This window comes from Vanessa cardui, chromosome 13 (genome assembly GCF_905220365.1).
Source record: "Vanessa cardui chromosome 13, ilVanCard2.1, whole genome shotgun sequence".
In the NCBI taxonomy this organism is placed as follows: domain Eukaryota; kingdom Metazoa; phylum Arthropoda; class Insecta; order Lepidoptera; family Nymphalidae; genus Vanessa; species Vanessa cardui.
This window is the reverse complement of record NC_061135.1, coordinates 9,068,855-9,088,888: the sequence shown is the minus strand read 5'-3', so window position 1 is coordinate 9,088,888 and position 20,034 is coordinate 9,068,855. Positions and strand designations below refer to the sequence as shown.

The following is a 20,034-nucleotide window of genomic DNA, read 5'->3' as shown; positions in this document are numbered from 1 at the left end:
GTTTGGGTCCTTTGTTGAGACTACACGTGGAACATCTTCGAATATTCCCAGTAAAATGAAAATGTCTGACAGTACGTCTGGCTTCTGACGAGATTTGCGAACTTTTTAAACATGTAGCGTTACCATTAAAAATCCTTTTGAAAAGTCATTATTATACAAAATAAAATATTTTATATCATATATATTTTTTTCATTCCCTTATTGCTTAGTGAGATGATATGCGTGTAGCATTTCTTTTGATATTTTTTAGAGTACTTCTAATGGTATATTTCTGATTACTTTGTTTTTATGAATATATCTGTAGTGTTTCAAAAAAACTACAGATTCAATTTCAATATACCTATTTTATTTAAACACACACAAATACAGCAAAAACAAATTACAATGCTTTCTGTAATATTTTTTTGTAAATTTCGGTGGATATTCCTATATCAAAGTTGCCTGTTGTTATAAGGAAGAAAAATATGCTACCTCAACTATAAGATCTAAGATGTACTATACCTTAGATGTATCAATATACTAGTTTTTCAGGGTTAATTTGCGAGTGTAGTACGTAAACCATTAAAAGAATTGCAATAGAGGATAGGTACAATTCCAGTAACTAATTAGTGATAGAGCTAATCGTGTATTCCGTCCTTCCATTTTATATTAGGTACTTCTACTAAATACCTAACAAAAACAAATTAAAGTGAAAGGTAAATGCTTTGAAATTATTTTTGCTTTCCATATTTGCTTTCCAATACTCTATTCTGTATAGCAATTCAACAAGCTTAGCATCATCATAACTAAATAACTAAAATTTATTTTCAATTTCATTTCATAAGCTTTCAAAATAAAACGTCCATTCATTAAAATCATATTATTTATATAATTGCTACTATTTACATAAATACATTAAATCTATCTGTACAAGTATCACTTAATAAATGACTAGTTTATTATCACTGGATCTAGCAAGTTTCTTCAAGGATTGGACGAGTGTTCAGTCCGATTTTACTGATGGGTTATAATAAACTCATATTTTGTCCATTTGAATATTTTGCGGATGATCTGAGAGATCTTATCGTTGTTAATCTCACGGATGAGGTATGGTCACCACGGCGAAGTAAAGATGCATGATGACCTCCGGATTCTCTGCAACCAAAAAAATGTTCACTTATTATATAATCCGCTATAGTATAAAGAGCCGAGATGCCCCATTAGTCAGAACGCGTACATCTTAATCAATTGCGGGTTCAAGGCAAGCGTTGCTGAATTTTCATGTGTTTAATTTATATTTATAATTCATGTCGAGCTCGGCGTTGAAGCAAAACATCGCGAGGAACCCTGCATGGGTCTAATTTCAACGAAATCCTACCACATGTAAATCCACCAACTGGAGCAGCGTGGTGGAATATGCTTCTTACCTCTTCAAAAGAAGGTTTAGCCCAGCGGTTGAAAATTTTCAGGCTGTTACTATTATTATATATTATTACGTTTTTGTTTTGATTTGTGATTATGTTTATGGTAAACGTTTTTGTAAATTCTTGTAAGTTATTATTTAAACTGCATTCATCATTTATTCTACTGTCATTTATTCAAATAGCAATAACTGTTAGATATAGTTGTGATCTGATTTAAAGGGTGAACGAGCTAGCGAAACTACAGTCACATGAAATATATTATCTCAGTCTCAAGGCGCATTAGCGATGTAGGACGGGAGTGACAACGTGCTCTTAACATCGGGTTATTCGTGGATGTGCTTACTTTTTAATTAAAAAAAAATACAACAAAAAGAAAAACAAATCCCACATAAAATTACCGTACTCAATTATACAAGGGGATCGGCGATGTGTACTTATTCGTGAAACGCTAGTCACGCTTATAGATTAGATATTGCGGCTTTGTTCTTTACGAGAGACAATTACGCAACGCCATGTCCTCAAGAAAATAGGAGGCATTTGTCAAGCAGTAGGATATTTCTTCGTCACAATAAGATTACAGAACTGATTTTGTGTTGATGAGATTTTGAAGCGATTTGGTATAAAAAGGTTATAAACTAGTGACGTAACTATAGTAACCATATTTCTGTAATTCTCTCACTTAAATAAATAATAATTAATATGACACAATATCACATTCATTATCTTGATCTTTCCTTGACGATCTTGGGATCAGGTAAGTAGCTAAAGCACTTGTGTTGTGGAAAATCAGAAGTAACGACGGTACCACAAACATCCAGACCCAACACTACATAGAAAAATTAATGATAATCTACAATGACTCGGCTGGGATTCGAACCCGGGACCTCGGGCCATGAAAACCAGTGTACACACCACTCGACCGTCGTCAAATAAATGGAATTCTACAAAGCAACGGTATACAAATTTAGCTCAAATTTGAATCGAACTCTGCTTTTAGACAACATTTGGCTATGTATATGATAATGATAACATTATAATGAATGCATAACAGAACAATTCATAAAACTTATCGGACTTGCAAGAAATGTAGTGGATAAATGTGTTTTAACATTAATATATTTTCATGTTACCATTCTGTCCCAAGATCATGTCCATTACTACTTAACTTTATATCATTAAATATTCCATATGATTATCCTTAGTGAATACTTTACTTGGGGGTAGAGCTTTATACGAACCCGTCGGAGTAGGTACCACCCACTCATCAGATATTCTACCGCTAAACAACAGTACTCAGTATTGTTGTAAAGGGCTTGGCTATGAAGGGTGAGTGAACCACTGTAATGACAGGCTCAAGGTTGATGGTGCATAGGTGTTGTAAGGAATGGTCAATATAGTAAATACAGCGCCGTTGTCTATGAGCGTTGGTGACCACTTACCATCAGTTAGCCCATATGCCCGTCCACTAACCTATGCTATAAAAATGGCATGTGACTGTACTATTGTTTTACACTATAGTTATAGTTGAAACTAGAAAGATATTTTATATTTTCGTCCCAAATGAGTTTTAAAAACGATTTCAATAAACTGTTTTTGGGCGTCATTTTTCCAATATAGCGACGCGAGCGAGTAAAGAAAATTTAAAAACATCACGTCGAAATTTGTAAAATTACCAATTTTTAAAATTCTTCTTCGAATAAGGCTGTTTCGTAGAATAAAACTTTGGAATTTAATATACTTTCAAAATAAATATATTCAAGACATGACAAGCGCCAACTTTCATTTCAGTGGAACACGCTAAGCCGAGCTTATTTAAGCGAAAGGCTTGTCTCATCGCGTATTAAGATTGGTAGGTTTCCTCTCAATATTGCAAAGTTCACTTTTTATTCGAATAGAACAAAGAAAACGTACGCCGTTTACATTATTAAGAAATACGTTAGAATTGACATTACTCGTGTAATAATATTCTTTTATTGTTTTGTAATACAATTTTTTCACCTGAATTTGTTCTATTATTTTTTTCTTAATAAATCATAACGCAATAAACAAGTATAGCATAGTAAGCCTTTATTAGACTTGAAGCTAAAGGCATTTCGTTTTAAATATTTAGTAAATTAAATGAACTTAAAGGTTATATAATTATATGTTCCACTTTCTAGCATTTGCGCTCTGAGGAATTAATATTTGTAAAACTTATATATAGCGCTTCTTAACATCAAATATATGTTAATTGGTTGTACGTCTTTGTGCGTGTCTATCTAGGTGGGTATCACCCACACATCATATATTCTACCGCCAGTCGCAGTACTTAGTATTTCGTTTTAGAGCAAGTGAATTAGGGAACTGTATGCATCGAGAAAACATCTTAGATTCCAAAATTAGTGTCCCATTGGCGGGGTAAGAAATGGTTAAAATTGCTCAAAGTACCTATGTCTGCGATCAGTAGTAACACTCGCAGTTGACATAATAATAGTCAAAATAATATTATTATTATCTAAATTAGTAATAATGCTGAAACGTACAAAAAAACGGTACAATGCAAAAAGTACATGTGTGTCCAAATTATATTACTCTCGTTTCTTAATCAAAGATCATGCGCGTTACGGTTCGAGGAAGTACGACTGAGGATTCGTGAGTTGAATTCATGATTTTATTTCAATTAATCTTACCCGGTAGAGGAAAACGTTATAGAAAACGTGGATGTTTCCGAGAAGTTCTGTCACATACGACATTCACTAACCCAGAGGTGAAATTAGTTACAAGCGCTTTGTGCGAGAAAAAAGAAGAGTTTATCCATAAATGGCAGGTTATTTGACTCTTAATTAAATAGATTATTTTATTAAAAATCAACAAGTATTCAGGAATTACTAAAACTTTACGTGTATTACATGCACTTATTATATTATGATAAGCGTATACCAAAAAAACCGTAATTAGACTCTTAGATAAGGTACGCTTTTTATGAAATAGTCGCGCAAATTGACCAAATACTAAGTGGTCACCATCGCCCATAAAATGTATATACTGTAAGACATATTAATCATCAATCACTAGAGAAGTAAGATGTTATGTCTGTAATTATAATGGTTCACGTATTATTTAAATCGATACATAATATTACTGAGCAATAATGTAGGGCGGTAGAACACCTGATGAGTAAGTCGTACTTACCCAAATTGCAGAAAGAAATAGTTATCTCCAAGGCGATATGGTGAAATATTTGAATCAAAACAAAATCATCGTGACAAACGACTTTTCAAAAAAAATTTTTTTTTTGATTAATATTCAAACCTTTAAACGTTGTTTATAATTTAAGAGATATAATTAATTATAGGAGCGGAAAAAATATTGCGTTGGTTAATAGAATATGTTAATATTAAACCGAGCGAAGTTGAATTATGTGTACAAAAAAATATTTTAACTAGCGTTAATAATGAGTCCAATGAAATTAAGTAAAATTTACTACTAACGGTGTGCTCAATAATCATTAGTTAAGTATTAATTATTTAAAGCAATTAAAATCTTTTGTGACCAACTTGAATAATGAAGCGAAGTGTTTTATTGGAAAGGTTTAGAGTGAAAAACATTGAAGTTTCAACTTGTAGTACTAACTGGTTGAAGTATTATGATGGTTGTTAAAAATTTCGTTATAAAATACACCAACTGCGGTCTTCACTGGCGCGTAAAGCGACAGGTGTATATGTTACGACGCAAACGATGCGAAAAACTAGCGCGAACCATCCAGGTATTTAATTTCATTATAAATAAAGGTCATAAGTTAAATTAAAAACATATGATTACCTGTCACTATGTCGGGAGCGTTTCTTTTTCGGCCATAAGTGGAAAGCACCGTATATGACCGGGTTGACTAGACTGTTCGACATACCGAAGAAAAATATTCCTGACTGAAGATCTTCACTTAACTGCAAGCAAATAAAACAAAATATACACATCGTTTCATTTCAACAAAGAATGTTGCTATGAACATCGCAGTACATATTTTTTGTTATACATAAATGTAACAAAAAAAGTATTTAACCTGTCTTAACACAAGTAAGATTCTGAGAAGGTATAATTTAAAAATCGGCTTACATTATTTATAAGTGTAAAAAATCGTAAAAATTAAATAAAGCCTATTTTGATTTATAGTTCTATTAACTCAAGGCACGCCTCTTTGCGTAAAATTATTTTTTTCTTAATAAAAGAAGCTTAATAAATATAATTTAATTTATACTTTTTGCCATCTTCATTTTTAGCCACCTCACGCACTCTAAAACACGTTGAAAGCATGAGCGACACTCACTCAGATTAATGTACGCCAATAATAATTTAAGGTCGTGGGGCGCGCCTTCGTGATACATATGTCTCGGCTGTGTCTTCCATCACGCACCATTGTATCGTAATTGTACAAAAAATAATTATTAAATTAACACCTATAGGTATGAGTGTACTATATCCGTCCTTTTAAAAACTTTTAACCTATTTTACAATACAAATTCGGCCATACAACAACAACAACAACAGCCTGTAAATTCCCACTGCTGGGCTAAAGGCCTCCTCTCCCTTAGAGGAGAAGGTTTGGAACATATTCCACCACGCTGTTCCAATGCGGGTTGAATGCGGGTCTGAATTCAGCCATTACTAGTAAATATTTATTAATATTTTACTCGAATATTCTTTATTTTAGATTTAGACGCATTTTATAATTTTGTACACCACTTTATATTAACAAATAAGGAGGCTTTGATGGTAAAGACTGTTTGATCTAGTTTTATGAACGAATAAAAATAAAAATAATTTGAAACTCACAATCAATAGGAATTATAATTGAATCTACGTTAATATAATAACCTTACCGATTTTTTTTTGACGGCGGTCTAACTTGGGGAATACTAAGATACATTAATGGATGAGAAACGTGTGTATGTACAAGCACCGATGCTCTTACTATTGACGGAATCTGATAGTCCAACGAAATGGAAATTCGACGCAACTGCAGAGATACAGTACTAACAGCATTACGTGCTGTCCTCGGTCGGGAAGTGTTACAGCGCAACATCCTAATTCCTGGCTTCTGATCATTACGTCACATAAACCATAACAGCAAATAACACTTCAATCAGAAGGATAATTTCGTTGACCTTGACGCTATATCTGAATAAATTTCGCAAAGTCGCATAAATTGTACTTGGTTCTAGTAAATGTGTAAGTTAAATCATAGCCCCAATCTCACTGCGCAATTAGAAGTTTGTTACCTAGAGGTAATCGAATTTCATTTCGGTTTAAATTTGTATATGTATTAAGAGGCATTTAGGTAAGTTACACAAACTGAGTTATCTATAACGTATTTGTATATGCTAGTACATGATATGTGCTGAATTCGTACATAAAGACTATCGACATAAAGTATATCGACTGTATACTTTTGTGTAATAAAATATTTGTTACTTTAAATAAAACGCAGTTTTAATTAAACATTATGGTGTTTCAATTTCTTTGTTGGCCTCGTTTATACTCTGATACAGAGTTAAACGATGACGCGTTCGGTTTATGAAAAGGTATCCGTTTTCTTTTCTTTCCTTGATAAAGCATGCATATTAATTTTTACCGAAAAAAAAAACACAATCATTTTTATTTTATTTACTTTACCGTTTCACATTTCACAATTCAAATCATTTTCTTAAAAATACAATACAATATGATGGAAAAGCGTGGAGCTAATGCTTGTTGACTTCCAAGCGGGTGTGTTAAATACATATGTAATTGTATTTCACTAACATGACTGTGTATTTTTAAATGTTGAAAAAGAGTGAGCGAGACACCATTAAGAACCGATGGTAGCTGCACTTGAAATAGTTTTTTTAAATGACGATTAAAAAGTGCTTGTGAATTGTTTTGAATTATATATATTTTCATTGTAATTTTTAATTTTGATTATATAAAATTATGAAAGTGTTAATGTAATTAAATAATCAAATCATTTGATGCGATATTGTGTGGATGCTAATTGCTTGATAAATGGCATCAACAGTTGTAATGAAATTTGGATTTTTTTTAATTAACTGTGGAAATTATATTATATTTATTAGCTTTATATATTTAGCAAAAGTAAGTTACTTTAAGGCCAATAGTAACTATTTATAATAATAGTATACTAATGAGTGTGTAGTAATTGTGTGTAATTTTCATGTGAATGACTAATCTAACAAGGGCTTAATTGTAATTAAGATTTAAAATCTTTACTGCATATAAAATATAAATAAAACGATAAAACTTTAGTATCATAAAAATACCATTAAGTTAGCATAATGTGTTGATTAAACTTGTCAATATTTTTACATTAGCGGCTTTGTTTAAACTTTTACAGTATGTAAAACATCAATAAAATAAACTTTGTATAAATATAACATATTTTCGAATTCCAATGGGTCATGTAATACATAATTCTGAATCGCGCTTACGTTTTGTTTTAATAAATGTATATAAGATCTCGAGATTCCAAATATGAATTGGCGTTGTGGTGTTTTATTCTATTTCAATAACGGTAAATCAACCAGTTAAAAGCAATACTTACATTTTTATCAGGATTAAGGAATGTAAATATAATCATCATCACGTAGTAAGGCGTCCACCAAATTATAAATGCAGTTACAATTACAATTGACATCCTCAAAGACTTCATCTTGGCTCTGTCAATAAGCCGCCGACGGTTCATGTCTGGTGTTAAAAATGTCTCCTGCCTTGAAACTTCCGGTAGAAACACCTTTTCGCTCTCTGTAAGAAAATTGAATATTTCAAAATCAAATTATAGAAATGGAATGTAAATTTTATATTTGAATCGTAAGAAAATTTAGAAAATAATTTTACGTTTTATGTTATGGAAAAATATTTTCAGGATTTTTAGTTTCTTTTTTTTTTAATTCCTAAAGTAGAGCAATGTTATGAAGTGAGGAGAACAAATTAATCCGAGAACAATATAAATTACTATAAATATTTTATCAGAAAAACTAAATTGGTTTTTCTTGGCCTCACTAAAAATTTTACCCAAGAACCCATTATAAGAACTAGAATATCATAAGCCAACAACTAAATCAACAAATATGAAAATCATTATAGACAAAAATTAAAATAGTGGAAAAGAGTTGCTTCTAAAATTCTTGTCAGTTATTCTCGGTTGAATTTATTTTCCGAAACAGTGTTAGCTTTACATTTAATTCAATACGATTGACATGACCATTCAAACGCGACTTAACTTTTATGAGCTTTGAATAAAACGTTATTTCATTTTGATTTTTGAACATATTTATTTTATGTCTTTACTAAGCGATAATTTAAATGTTATTCCAGGCAGATGTTAATCATTTGATCTTTAATAAAAAAATCAAAATAAACGTAATTGAAGTTGGCTTTTACAAGCACTTTTGAATAGTCATTTTACAATTAAGTGAAGCTACCAACGGTTCGGAAAGTAGATTCTACCGAGAGGAACCGGCAAGAAACTCAGTAGTTACTCTTTTTCAACATTTAAAAAATACAAAGTCAAGTTAGTTAAATACTGATTTATCAAGTAAAAAGGTATTATAATACCAAAACATCTAAAACTATAACTAACTCAATTTTATGTAATAAATTAATACTATTTACGTAATATAATATAGCATGAAGCTGTGTTTGTATGTAAACAATTTTAAATTGTGATTGTTATTTAAATTAACGCATACACATAGCATGAATAAACAAATTCACTGGTTGCCAACACGGTTGATAGAGTGGAACATTGATATCGGATATGAGATTGTACTACATTTGCCGGTGTCAGCCACGATGCCCTTGCCCCAACAATCAAAAGAAAGAAGCGATACGAGCCCCTTGATTGATCCAGTATATTATTGTGTAAAAGGTAATTTGTAAAAAACATATTTGTTAAAGTATTCTCGTATTGTTTTTTGATAGATATACTGCAGGGTTTTATTGGCTGACACCGACTCCAAATATAACAATAATTATAACTACATGATATAATCGTTAATCGACTTTTAAGTAGTCTAATATTTTTCATTTCATTTAACTTAGGAAGACTCTAAAAAATATGTTGAATACGCAATTATTTTTATTACTTTTTCGTGCATATTCATTTGTTTTAAAATAGTGTTTTGTTTGAAGTCGTTTTTTCTTTTTGTTAAAATTTTATTTATTTTGTAATGAAGTCTTATTCGGAATACAAAGGATGCATGCGATTTGAACATGCCGTAGTGAACTATTTATAATGCTTGAAAAAAAAAATGCATATGAGGTTCACCCAGTGAAAAGTTATGAGGTAACAAACATTAAAAAAAAAAAAAAAAATTAAGACGAATTGATAACCTCCTCCTTTTGGAAGTCGGTTGAAAACGTAAGAGTTCTGAACATGCCAAGAGGAATTATTATATCATGGCTTGTGTGAGAAACGGTAAATACGAATATCCGATACATCAGAAAAGCCTAATGCAATTCCCACGTGTGTAATGAAACAGATAATTACTTTATCTAGTGACGCAAGAAGCGTATGAAAGGATTACTATCAGTGACCGCATTTAATTATAATTTTACAACCAATAATGACTACGTGACTAATAATTGTACCAGATTTTTTTCATAATTATTTCTCAATATTCCATAGTCATTTGCGAGACTCCATACGTTAGAAGATGTCAATCTTAAGCGATGCTAAATTTTTGTTTACCTGTTCAGGAGAGTAGAAAAATATTATGACGAATGGCATAAGCATTGCAGGAAATTTTGCCGTTTTTGTATCAGGTGTAATACCCCATGTGTATCTAAAAACTCGCAATGGAATATGTTGGAAAAATAATGACCGCGAGCTTGAAGATTGAAGTTAAATATATACACATTTGAAACGTGTTTAGGCGTCTTTTCAGCTCTGAGTTTTCATCCCTGCTTTGCATTTCATTACCTAGATGAACTACGCAAGTCGCAACGTCTACGTTCTAAGCTATGTTTGCCAAAGCACCAGAACCGACATTCATATATATTTTGTAACTATTTAATTAAAGTATATTGGTCGATTGGACGATTTATTTAGTGGTAGAAAACTTAAATACGAGTAAATGTATTTTAATGGCGAGTTAAAGTCAGATTGTCAGACGTCCGTCGGAAACAGTTGCCGTCGTTCACTCTTGTAATTTTATAAACCCTGTGCCGACCGCAAATAGATGGGATAGGAGTAAGCGAATGATTTAATTTACTTTTATTTTATTATTCTTTTAGTTTCATGGCATTCTCTTTATTTTAAAGTTTTAATAATACGTGGTTCAGTATCATCTACACGTGGATAACTTGAATATGAATTATCAGATATCATATTAAATCTATCAAAAGTATATTCATATATATTTTATTGATACTGAACCAAAAAAATGCTACTTTCTACTTGATATCAATCAGTTTCAAAATGCTTTCAAATTTTTGATGATTGTGTATTTCAATTAATATTTTAAAAATACAACGACAGTTTGCTATGTTAATGAAAAAACAAATATATAAAGATTATTTTAAATTTAATTATAAATTATTAATAAAACAATCCTCTATTCCTTCGTTTAGCTGTGTTTTTATTATTAATTTATTTTAGTGTATTAAAATGTTGCCGAACCTAATCCAGCTTTATTTTAGCCCATCGATATTTACACTCTCATTGTGTATCGAAGCTTAAATCAACTACGAGATCATCCTTGCGAAGCTGTCTTTTTTTATTTCCTTAATAAAGAAATGGCACTCTCTATTATCCCAAACCTGAAAGTAATAATCTGATGAACGCATATCATTCCGAAAATATCAAATGTACTTTAATCGTAAGACTAATAATGGTTCTACGTGTTTTCTATAATATAAAAATCCAATCACATTTAATTAGCCCGAAGCGTAATATTAAACCGGTCACTTGAGATTTATGGTCTTATAAGGTAGTATGTCTTACAAAACCAACAAGGAAATCAACATTCTATGCTAGCTGTGAATTATGGTATGGGCGTTACGTAAAGTAATAGCAACATTTGTGGTATAGAAGATAGTTAAATCTTGTCTGGTAAAAAAATGTACAATTTGGAAATCCATAATTATGTTATATATTATATTAAATTATAAGGAACTCTGTCTGTCTTTATGTCTGTCTGCTCTATCACGACCAAACCGCTGAACCGAATTTAATGAAATTTGGTCTAAAGGAAACTTGAACTCCAAAAAGAGACAAGCTACTTTTTTCAACAGCCTCAAAGCCTAATAGTCGCCTGTAGTAGTATAAAATAAAGGTATCATACAAATATTACAGATAGTATACTACTCTTAATTATAAACTTAGAATAGGGACTTCGTTCGGTTTTATTTTATTATAACAATAGTTGAATAACTAAATATAGTATTTTTTTTGATATAAAATTTATTTCTTTGAAATCGCTTTGAATTTTCTTTCATCGTTTCGCACAACGCGGTGCAAGGCAGATTAATAGCGAACATCGCTCGTTGTGCGGTTTCTACATGAGATGTTGTGGTTATCGATAAAGTTGTTTGTCACGACTCAACAAACGCTAATTAATGTGGTTCCATCGCCTCGTAAAAAATCACATCGAACATATTTACGATAAACTTGTAAGTAGATAAACGTTATATTAAAAAGCCTTTTTTATTATTTTTGTAATTGCGAACTGTACAAATGTTTTTTTTTTATACAAAATCTGAGGTGGTATTACGTATATTTTTGTTTTTGTAATATGCTGATTATTATTATTATTATTTAGATTATATACTTCTACTATATTTCATGCTATGCGTTAGGTCTATGGAAAGTATCTGGGATATTTTCACGGCCCAACTACCTGTCTGACGCCATTCCTCCTTCGGAATGTTATGACATATGCTAATTTCCTTCACAGTAAATGTCCATACGCTTGATGTAAATGATTCATTGATGAGTGATAAGATTTTTGTCTGTAACTACTCAACAGTATTTATTTTCGATTATATTTCATATACATTAATTGATTTCGTATTTGTATGCAACTATTAACACTCTTGGTATGAAAAGGGGTGCTTATTGAAAATTACTATATTTGATAATAATTCGAATCAGCGATTATTCTGTATCGCCATTTTGAATTAATTGAGGAGGAAAAAAATTAGCGCCATTATACATTGTCAAAAAAAGGTTCTATGTATCAATCACAAAAAAATGGAAATTTTAACTGTTTTTATATATATTTCATATAATAAGGTTTCCTTTTGGTATATTTATAACTAGCTTTTGCCCGCGACTTCGTTCGCGTGGACTTCAGGTTCGTCCCGTCTAGTCTAGTAATCGCTTAAAATCGCTTCGTAAATAAGCCATTATTTCTCGTACAAAGTAAAGGATAAAAAATGGTTATTGTGGGTTATTCCTAAGAGATAAACATATACCATCACGGACTTTTTTGTAGACCTTTTAAGTTGTACAATACTGTAGTACATTGTTTTGATCTATCTTGTAGGATTCAGTCAGCGTTTGCAATGTAAGCGCAAAAATGTGTTTTTTTACGACCTCACATTAGAAACCTCAAAAATTGTAGCCTATGTGTTATTCTGATGTATAAGCTATATTGTGGTAAAGTTTCATTGAAATCCATTCAGTAGATTTTACGTGAAAGAGTAACAAACATCCATACATCCATACATACAAACTTTCGCCTTTATAATAGTAGTAGGATTCCTCAGTTAGTAAAACAATACTAATAAAACTTTAAGCTAGATTTAATTAAATATATAATAATAAAATAAAGCACAATAATTGAAAACAATCGTAACAACTGATCAAGAACTTAATTTTGTGGTGCATCGGTTTTCAAAACAAGATCCTTCCAATAAATAAATATTCAAATACCAGCATTTTCAGTATGCTTAATGGTGAATGAGAAGACGGTGAAGTTATGAATACAGTCTTTGTGTTGACTAATATTACCGTTTTATTCAACCCGTACAAAATCGCTTTATTTAAAATTAATTCCTTTTATAGAATGGTAGCATGGATACAATCTTGCTTCTCGAGGAGGATTGCAATTCTATAACATTCCTGAAGAAGCTATAGAACCATAAAATGCCGTATTTAAAGCATTTTCTTCCGAGCGCATTGTTGCGAATATTTACTACAGATAAAAATGCACAGATATGCTATTCCTTTCGAATACTCCTGCTCGATACTCAGGCTGAAGTGCCTACTAGATAGATCACATACTATAGAAATCAGTCAACTTTCAACTTATAACGCAGTTATATTGCGTAAGTTTTACTTTTTTGAAATAAAATAAACCTGATAAGGCTTTGACTTTGTTACCTACTCATAAAATAGATTTCACGGGTCAACGATTATTTCATATTGGATTAAGTTTTTTAGTAAAGTCGTTTGTAATAAAAAAAAAACGTGAAATTTTATGTACATTGGCTAAAATAATATAACGATAAATTTCGAAGTTGTCGTAACCGATCATATAGTCTATCATATATAAAGATGTATATTATGAGATAATCGTTTCATATATTCTTTAATTCTATTTATAACATATGCAATAAAAACAGAAAATGAAGAATGATGAAAAATTAATTGTTCAATTTTATTTCAAGCTTTCCCAATATTTAATATATCATTTATTTATCACAGATTAAACGAGGATCTGTTCCAAAATAAATTACTGATTCATTTCGATTTTCGTTTTAAAACGAATATTAATTTGATTTGCAATAAGCTCTACTTGAATTGTATATACGTAAAAATGTAATGTAATGTATATGAATTTACCGATTTTAATCAGTTTCTAAGCGGGGCCTTTGGCGTCGCTAGCAGTCATACTTAGAAAACAGCTTATGGTTGGTTGTTTGTGTATACGAGTGTATTTCGGAGAAAGGGTGCGTCTTTGTAAACTCGTTACAGTATTACGAGGCACACAAAAAGTCAAAACTTGTTTATTTAATGTACCTTAATAGAATCGACCGTCTTCATTCACTTCAAAAACTATTGATGATAAAAACGATAGCTTATACCTTTAGAATATAGTTAGGCTGTATAATTGTATACATTCTTTTGTCAATGTCAAACGTTTCATAAAAAAAGCTAATTTGTAGATTTCTCAACTTTTCAAATTAGGAACGACACACGTTGCTCGTATCATAATAATATGTCTGACTCAAATAACGACAAGAAGTGTTTATATCTATAAAAAAACCCTTTTTATTTATGTATATCAAGGGGGAAAAAATAATATCAATCCTAATAAAATACATTGTAATTTTAGTTATTCAATTTTTGTACAGAGATATCACAAGGCCTTTGTGAGAACGTTTCCGCAAAAAATCGTGAGGCACGTTGTAATATGTATTTATTAACACTGGGAGGTGCCTGAGTTAGAAAGAGCGCTGTGATTGCTTACCGCAATACTGATTACATTAATTTGTAATGCTTTCGTCGATTATTTTTGTGATACCAAAAATCATATGCATATATTAACATTATCATATGCAGTGAAACAAATTATAAAATACTATTATTGATGTAGCGTCCAAACTGATTGCAGCTATGGGAAAGACACAAACACTTACTTCTACTACTTACTTTTTTTTCAATGTACGAGAATGCAAAACTATCAATTTCCTAACTGTGTCGCTTCTGAACGTGTCTGGAGACAAAAACCAATCTATGTGGGCAATTTCGTTCAATTATTCTGCAGTCAAAGAACAATACTTTGTGTCTCCGTGCTACGGTTTGCCTGAGCAAACGTAATTTGAGGCACACGGTACATATCATTTTGTACGTTCGAGATCAACTGTATAATTTACAGAGATTTAAATTGAATTGATATTTATACGAACTATTACCCACGTACTAAGTGTTGGTAATTATAGAGTATGCTTCAAAGAAATTAATTTGTAGAAATACGTAATTTACGTCTGAGATAAAAATATCCTCATTATTAAGGTTATCTTCAAGGAAATCAAGTTGTTAAAGGGCTTTTCAGATAGAAGTAGTCTCATTTTTAGATCTAACCCTGAATCGTTATTCCTAAATATAAATATAGATGTACTTACGTAACTACGGATGTAAAATATACATATAAAATAGCCGTAAAATTCAACGTGATCCAGTGTTTAGCCAATATTCCAACTCCCCAAGTGAATAAATCTGGTATGATATACTAAGCAGTGTTCGTTTGTTCGTTGTTTTTAAATTTACTTCCAATAGAAATAATCCTTCATAATTAAATATTATAAAAAAGGTTAAATTTGTTTATGTTTAGGTGGATAACATCTGGAACGACTGATCGATCCCTAAAAAACATTTCACTCGTAAGAAGAAACATTAGTCCTAAGTTCTATAGGAATATATTATAATAAAATTATATTATATTGTTTATTCCTAAATTGCACTCGTGCAAGTCGAATATATTTATAAACAAATAATTCACTTTAATTAACATATCAAGGACAAAAATATCTACTCACTTTGTCATATATTCCGTACCAATATTTATTATATTTATAGAAGTTGAGTTATAGATACTACTTAATAAATGTAGTGTTTTGATTTTAGTACGATGTTCTTTTATGGCTTTAAAAGCAACCTCGGTCCAACAAAAAGTGCCACGTTCACGACACCTCTCCCTTTTTTTCGCAGTAGAAATTCTTATAACTCTAAGCTACATTTGTACACACAAAAGGAGTACATCATATAGTATTTCCTTTGCTGTACAGTAAAAAATCTTACTATATTTACTCATATATAAATAAAAAGATTATTACTAATACTTACAACGCTGTTTAATAGTTCAGTTTACTGAAGCACTCATTCATTAAAAATGTTCTGTGCATTGTAACCCTAATAACAGTTAAGAAGAATTTAATGAGAATTGACACCACTGTCCTTAGCTATTCAACCTTTTTCGTTTTCGGGAAGTCAATTCTTTGTAAATGTCTTTGTAATGTTTAATTCACGAAGTTTTGGAAAAGTTTATTAAGTCTACCTTAGAGGTTGAATTTCGTAATGTATTTTCTTTGATGATCACTCAATCAACGAAAGGGAGCCTGCTGAATTTTAAGTTTGTGGCTGTTATGAGCATGACCAAACATTACGGTAAATATAGTAACTTATTATAATGTAGTTTTATTACATACTAACAGTCCCAAAAATCACATCACATCTACATCGTTAAGAGTTAAGCATTTTTTAAAGGACATTTCACTTTATCGGCACAGAGAGGATAAGTTAATACCTAATTGCAATGTTCGTCTAACATATGCAAATATTTTCTTGCCGTAAAGAAGAAGAATAATTATAATTAAACTACAAAAAATAAGTTATCTCGATTTTACTTCGCTGCTATAATTTTTCGTATTAACGATACAAAACAATTTTCCTGCTAAATATTTAAATACATACAATATCCTTTATAATTTCTGTACTCATTGATATTTCAAATGTATTTGATATTGAGCTATAAATATTCAGAAAACTTTATTAAAACTATGGCAATTGTATGATTTTCCAAAATACCCTTATTTTTCGTTCCAAATATTAAATCAATTTTTCGTTTTAACATCGCTTTTTTAATGTATAGTCTAGAAATAAAATTGTGTCTTAATCATGACCTGTTCTATGATTTACCATGACATGACTGACGTACTTGATTTGGCGCAATGACCAAACTCCTTTACGGTTAGCAGCACAGACACGAAATTCCGTATACGCATTCAATTGGGATAGCCCGTTCTAAGTGGCTTCACATAACCGCTGTACTCAGGATTGGCTTCTAATGAGCTAATTATCTGCTTTGTGTGGGTAATTCGATGTAAGCAACATTTAACAAGTTATATTTTAAAATAAAATCACAACAACAGCTTGTAAATTTCTCACAGCTTGGCTAAAGCCTCCTCTCCGTTTGAAGAGAAGGTTTAGAACATACATATTCCATTGCGGGTTGGTGGAAACATAAAGCAGAATTTTTATGAAATCAGACACATCAGGTAGGTTTCCTCACGATGTTTTTCTCCACCGCCGAACTCGAGATGAATTTAAATACAAAAAAAAATCAGCACATTTACATTCAGTGGTGCTTGCCTGGGTTTGAACTCGCAATCATCGGTTAAAATGCACGTGTTCTAACCACTAGGTCACCTCGCCTCGCTAAAAATCATTCTAGCAGAAAAAAACAATACATTGTTTTTCAAAAACATTTGAAATTGTTGTATGTTTTCCTAAATTTATTTGAGGAGTGCATAGCATTCTAACTATGAAGATACCACGTTTTTTGTCAGCGAAGTGTCAACACGCATATTTTTAACATTTGACTAAATTTTTTTGTTATTGATCAATAGTAATTATTTTTGTAACAAAGCTCAGTAAATCAAAATATTCAATCATAGTACAAACCATTGAAGAAATTCGTAGAATCTATCGGAAAACATGAATTAAAAAGTAATATATAAAGACTTTATTTATTATGATAAGCTAGACTTTGATTTAAAAATATGTATATTATATACTTTATTATGTGATTATTTTATAGTTACTACATATTTTTATACTTTTATTTTTATAGTTTTTCTTTCAGAAACTGAAGTGAAAGTGAGGGAAATTTTGCTAAAATACAAATAACAGTAATTGGTATGCTATTATATGTAGCTTTATATGTAGAGTTATACTGATTTCAATCGTCACGGCATAACAAAAACCCGTAATGCATACGAATCCTAGAGAATATGTCAATAAGCTCCAGGGATAGTACTGATAAAATTTATCATTGTTAAAGTCTTTTGTCACCATTTAGGAAGTAAAATGTATTTTTCGAGTAGCGCTTAAAATAATATATACAAAATTCTACGCTTTTTCTGTTACATTTGATATTATGAAATAAATGTCTCATAAATCTGTATTTATATTTTAGATATGTAATTAACTCTTCTTGTCTAATTCGTTTAATAAACCACTGAATTTATTTTGATGCAATTTAGATGAAGGTAACTTGAATAACAAGGACAAACATAAACTACGTTTCCCCCCTCTAATTAGGGGGTAATTTTAGAGGTAGAGGACCCTTTAACTAACTTGTTTACAACCAAAATCAGTGTTTAAAGTATTTTCGTTAGGAAATGAATTCAAAGCTAGTGAAGTGTAGCCAACTATTTATTTATCTTATATTCGCAATAAAGTTTCAAGGTCAAATTTGAGTACAAATAAAGATACTACACTGTTTTAAAGATTCGAGTTTTTGATTAAAAAAAAACGTCACACTAGTGAACTAAGTTACACGTGTTTTTTAAATATCGTTCAACATCAAAGAAATAATTTTTCGCAATGGATTTTGATGTGGTTTTTAAATAGATAGAGTGATTCGAGAGGAAATTTTTTGTATATAATACCTACATGGACAATATAGTAAAGAAACACTGATCATTTTAGAAGTTTGTAATGTGATGTCGTTAATAAACAAATTCTGTAGTATATTTAGTATCAGTATTGCACTCATGCGAAGCCGGGGCAGGTCGCTATAAGGTAGTAAACGTTGAAATAAAAAAAAACGTTTTGCGTTGACTTATTTGAAAATGGAAGATAAAAGGCTATAGAGTTTAATATAATACGAGTACTGAGGTCCTCTGGTAACGCAATAACGTTTAACAGGTTTTATATTACAAAACCGGTAATTAACGAGCTGTCGATGGTCCACTTAGGCTACTTGTATGGAAATATATTCGGTCAGTACTATCAGGTACGTTTAGACTACACGATTTTTTCCTTCCAGATTAATTATATACTCATTTTTTAAAGTATTATTAATACTAACATTTTTTATTGGGTTTGAAATGTACTCCCAGTGAAGCTGTAGTAGTAGTTTGAAACTAAACTGAAACAGTCTTCAAAAATAACAAAAAAGCACTAACGAGTGTAAAGTAACTCAATTTAGTTTCAAGTATACTTAAAAACTGTTCGTGGTGGGTTCTCACCTTGTACATTTTCTGTTATTTTTAAGGAAGGTTTAATTTTCCTTTTAAATTTTTAAAATTCGTATTTCAAACGATGTATTCGAATTAATGTGTGAATGATAACTTTCATTCGTATACGTTTATAAATTTACAGCACGTTGTATTATTCAAACTAAATACTAAAATATATATGATTGTTCAAATTAACTTAATCTATTAAAATTATTAAAAAAAAATAGAACAAATCTTAAATCGATCAAACTGACTGTTTTCGAGAAATTAATTTAAAATTTTCAAAAATAGAACCTCTTCCATTAGAAATCAGATTGTAAATAACATTTATTTTATTTAAATCGTAATCGTAAGTGTTGTGTGAACTCACACTGATAATATATAATAACGTTGTATATATTATACACATACATAGAGATACACAGACGAATAGTGTATGATATTAATGAAGGCATAAGTTAAAAGATAATTTATTTATACATCATAGATGAATGGGTAAAACATTTGGTACCCACTTAAACATAAACCTCGAGGGATAGAAGGTATATTTACAAAAAGCTATTATAATTGTTTGGACGTTTCAGAAACGAATGTTAGTGAACTGAAATTCAATGTTAACATTTAAAAA

General features: G+C 30.6%; 1 protein-coding gene across 1 annotated transcript in view; it reads right to left on the bottom strand.

The window, feature by feature from the left end:
* Positions 1–848: 848 nt before the first annotated feature.
* LOC124534826 (gonadotropin-releasing hormone receptor) overlaps positions 849–20,034 on the bottom strand; it is a 38,613-nt gene continuing 19,427 nt past the window's right edge. The window contains exons 4-6 of the mRNA XM_047110850.1: positions 7,978–8,177; positions 5,205–5,326; positions 849–1,134 (exon numbers count right to left, since the gene is read on the bottom strand). Of these exons, the coding sequence (XP_046966806.1) occupies positions 1,005–1,134; positions 5,205–5,326; positions 7,978–8,177 (452 nt within the window). The 3' untranslated portion in view covers positions 849–1,004. The remainder of the gene's footprint in view (positions 1,135–5,204; positions 5,327–7,977; positions 8,178–20,034) is intronic.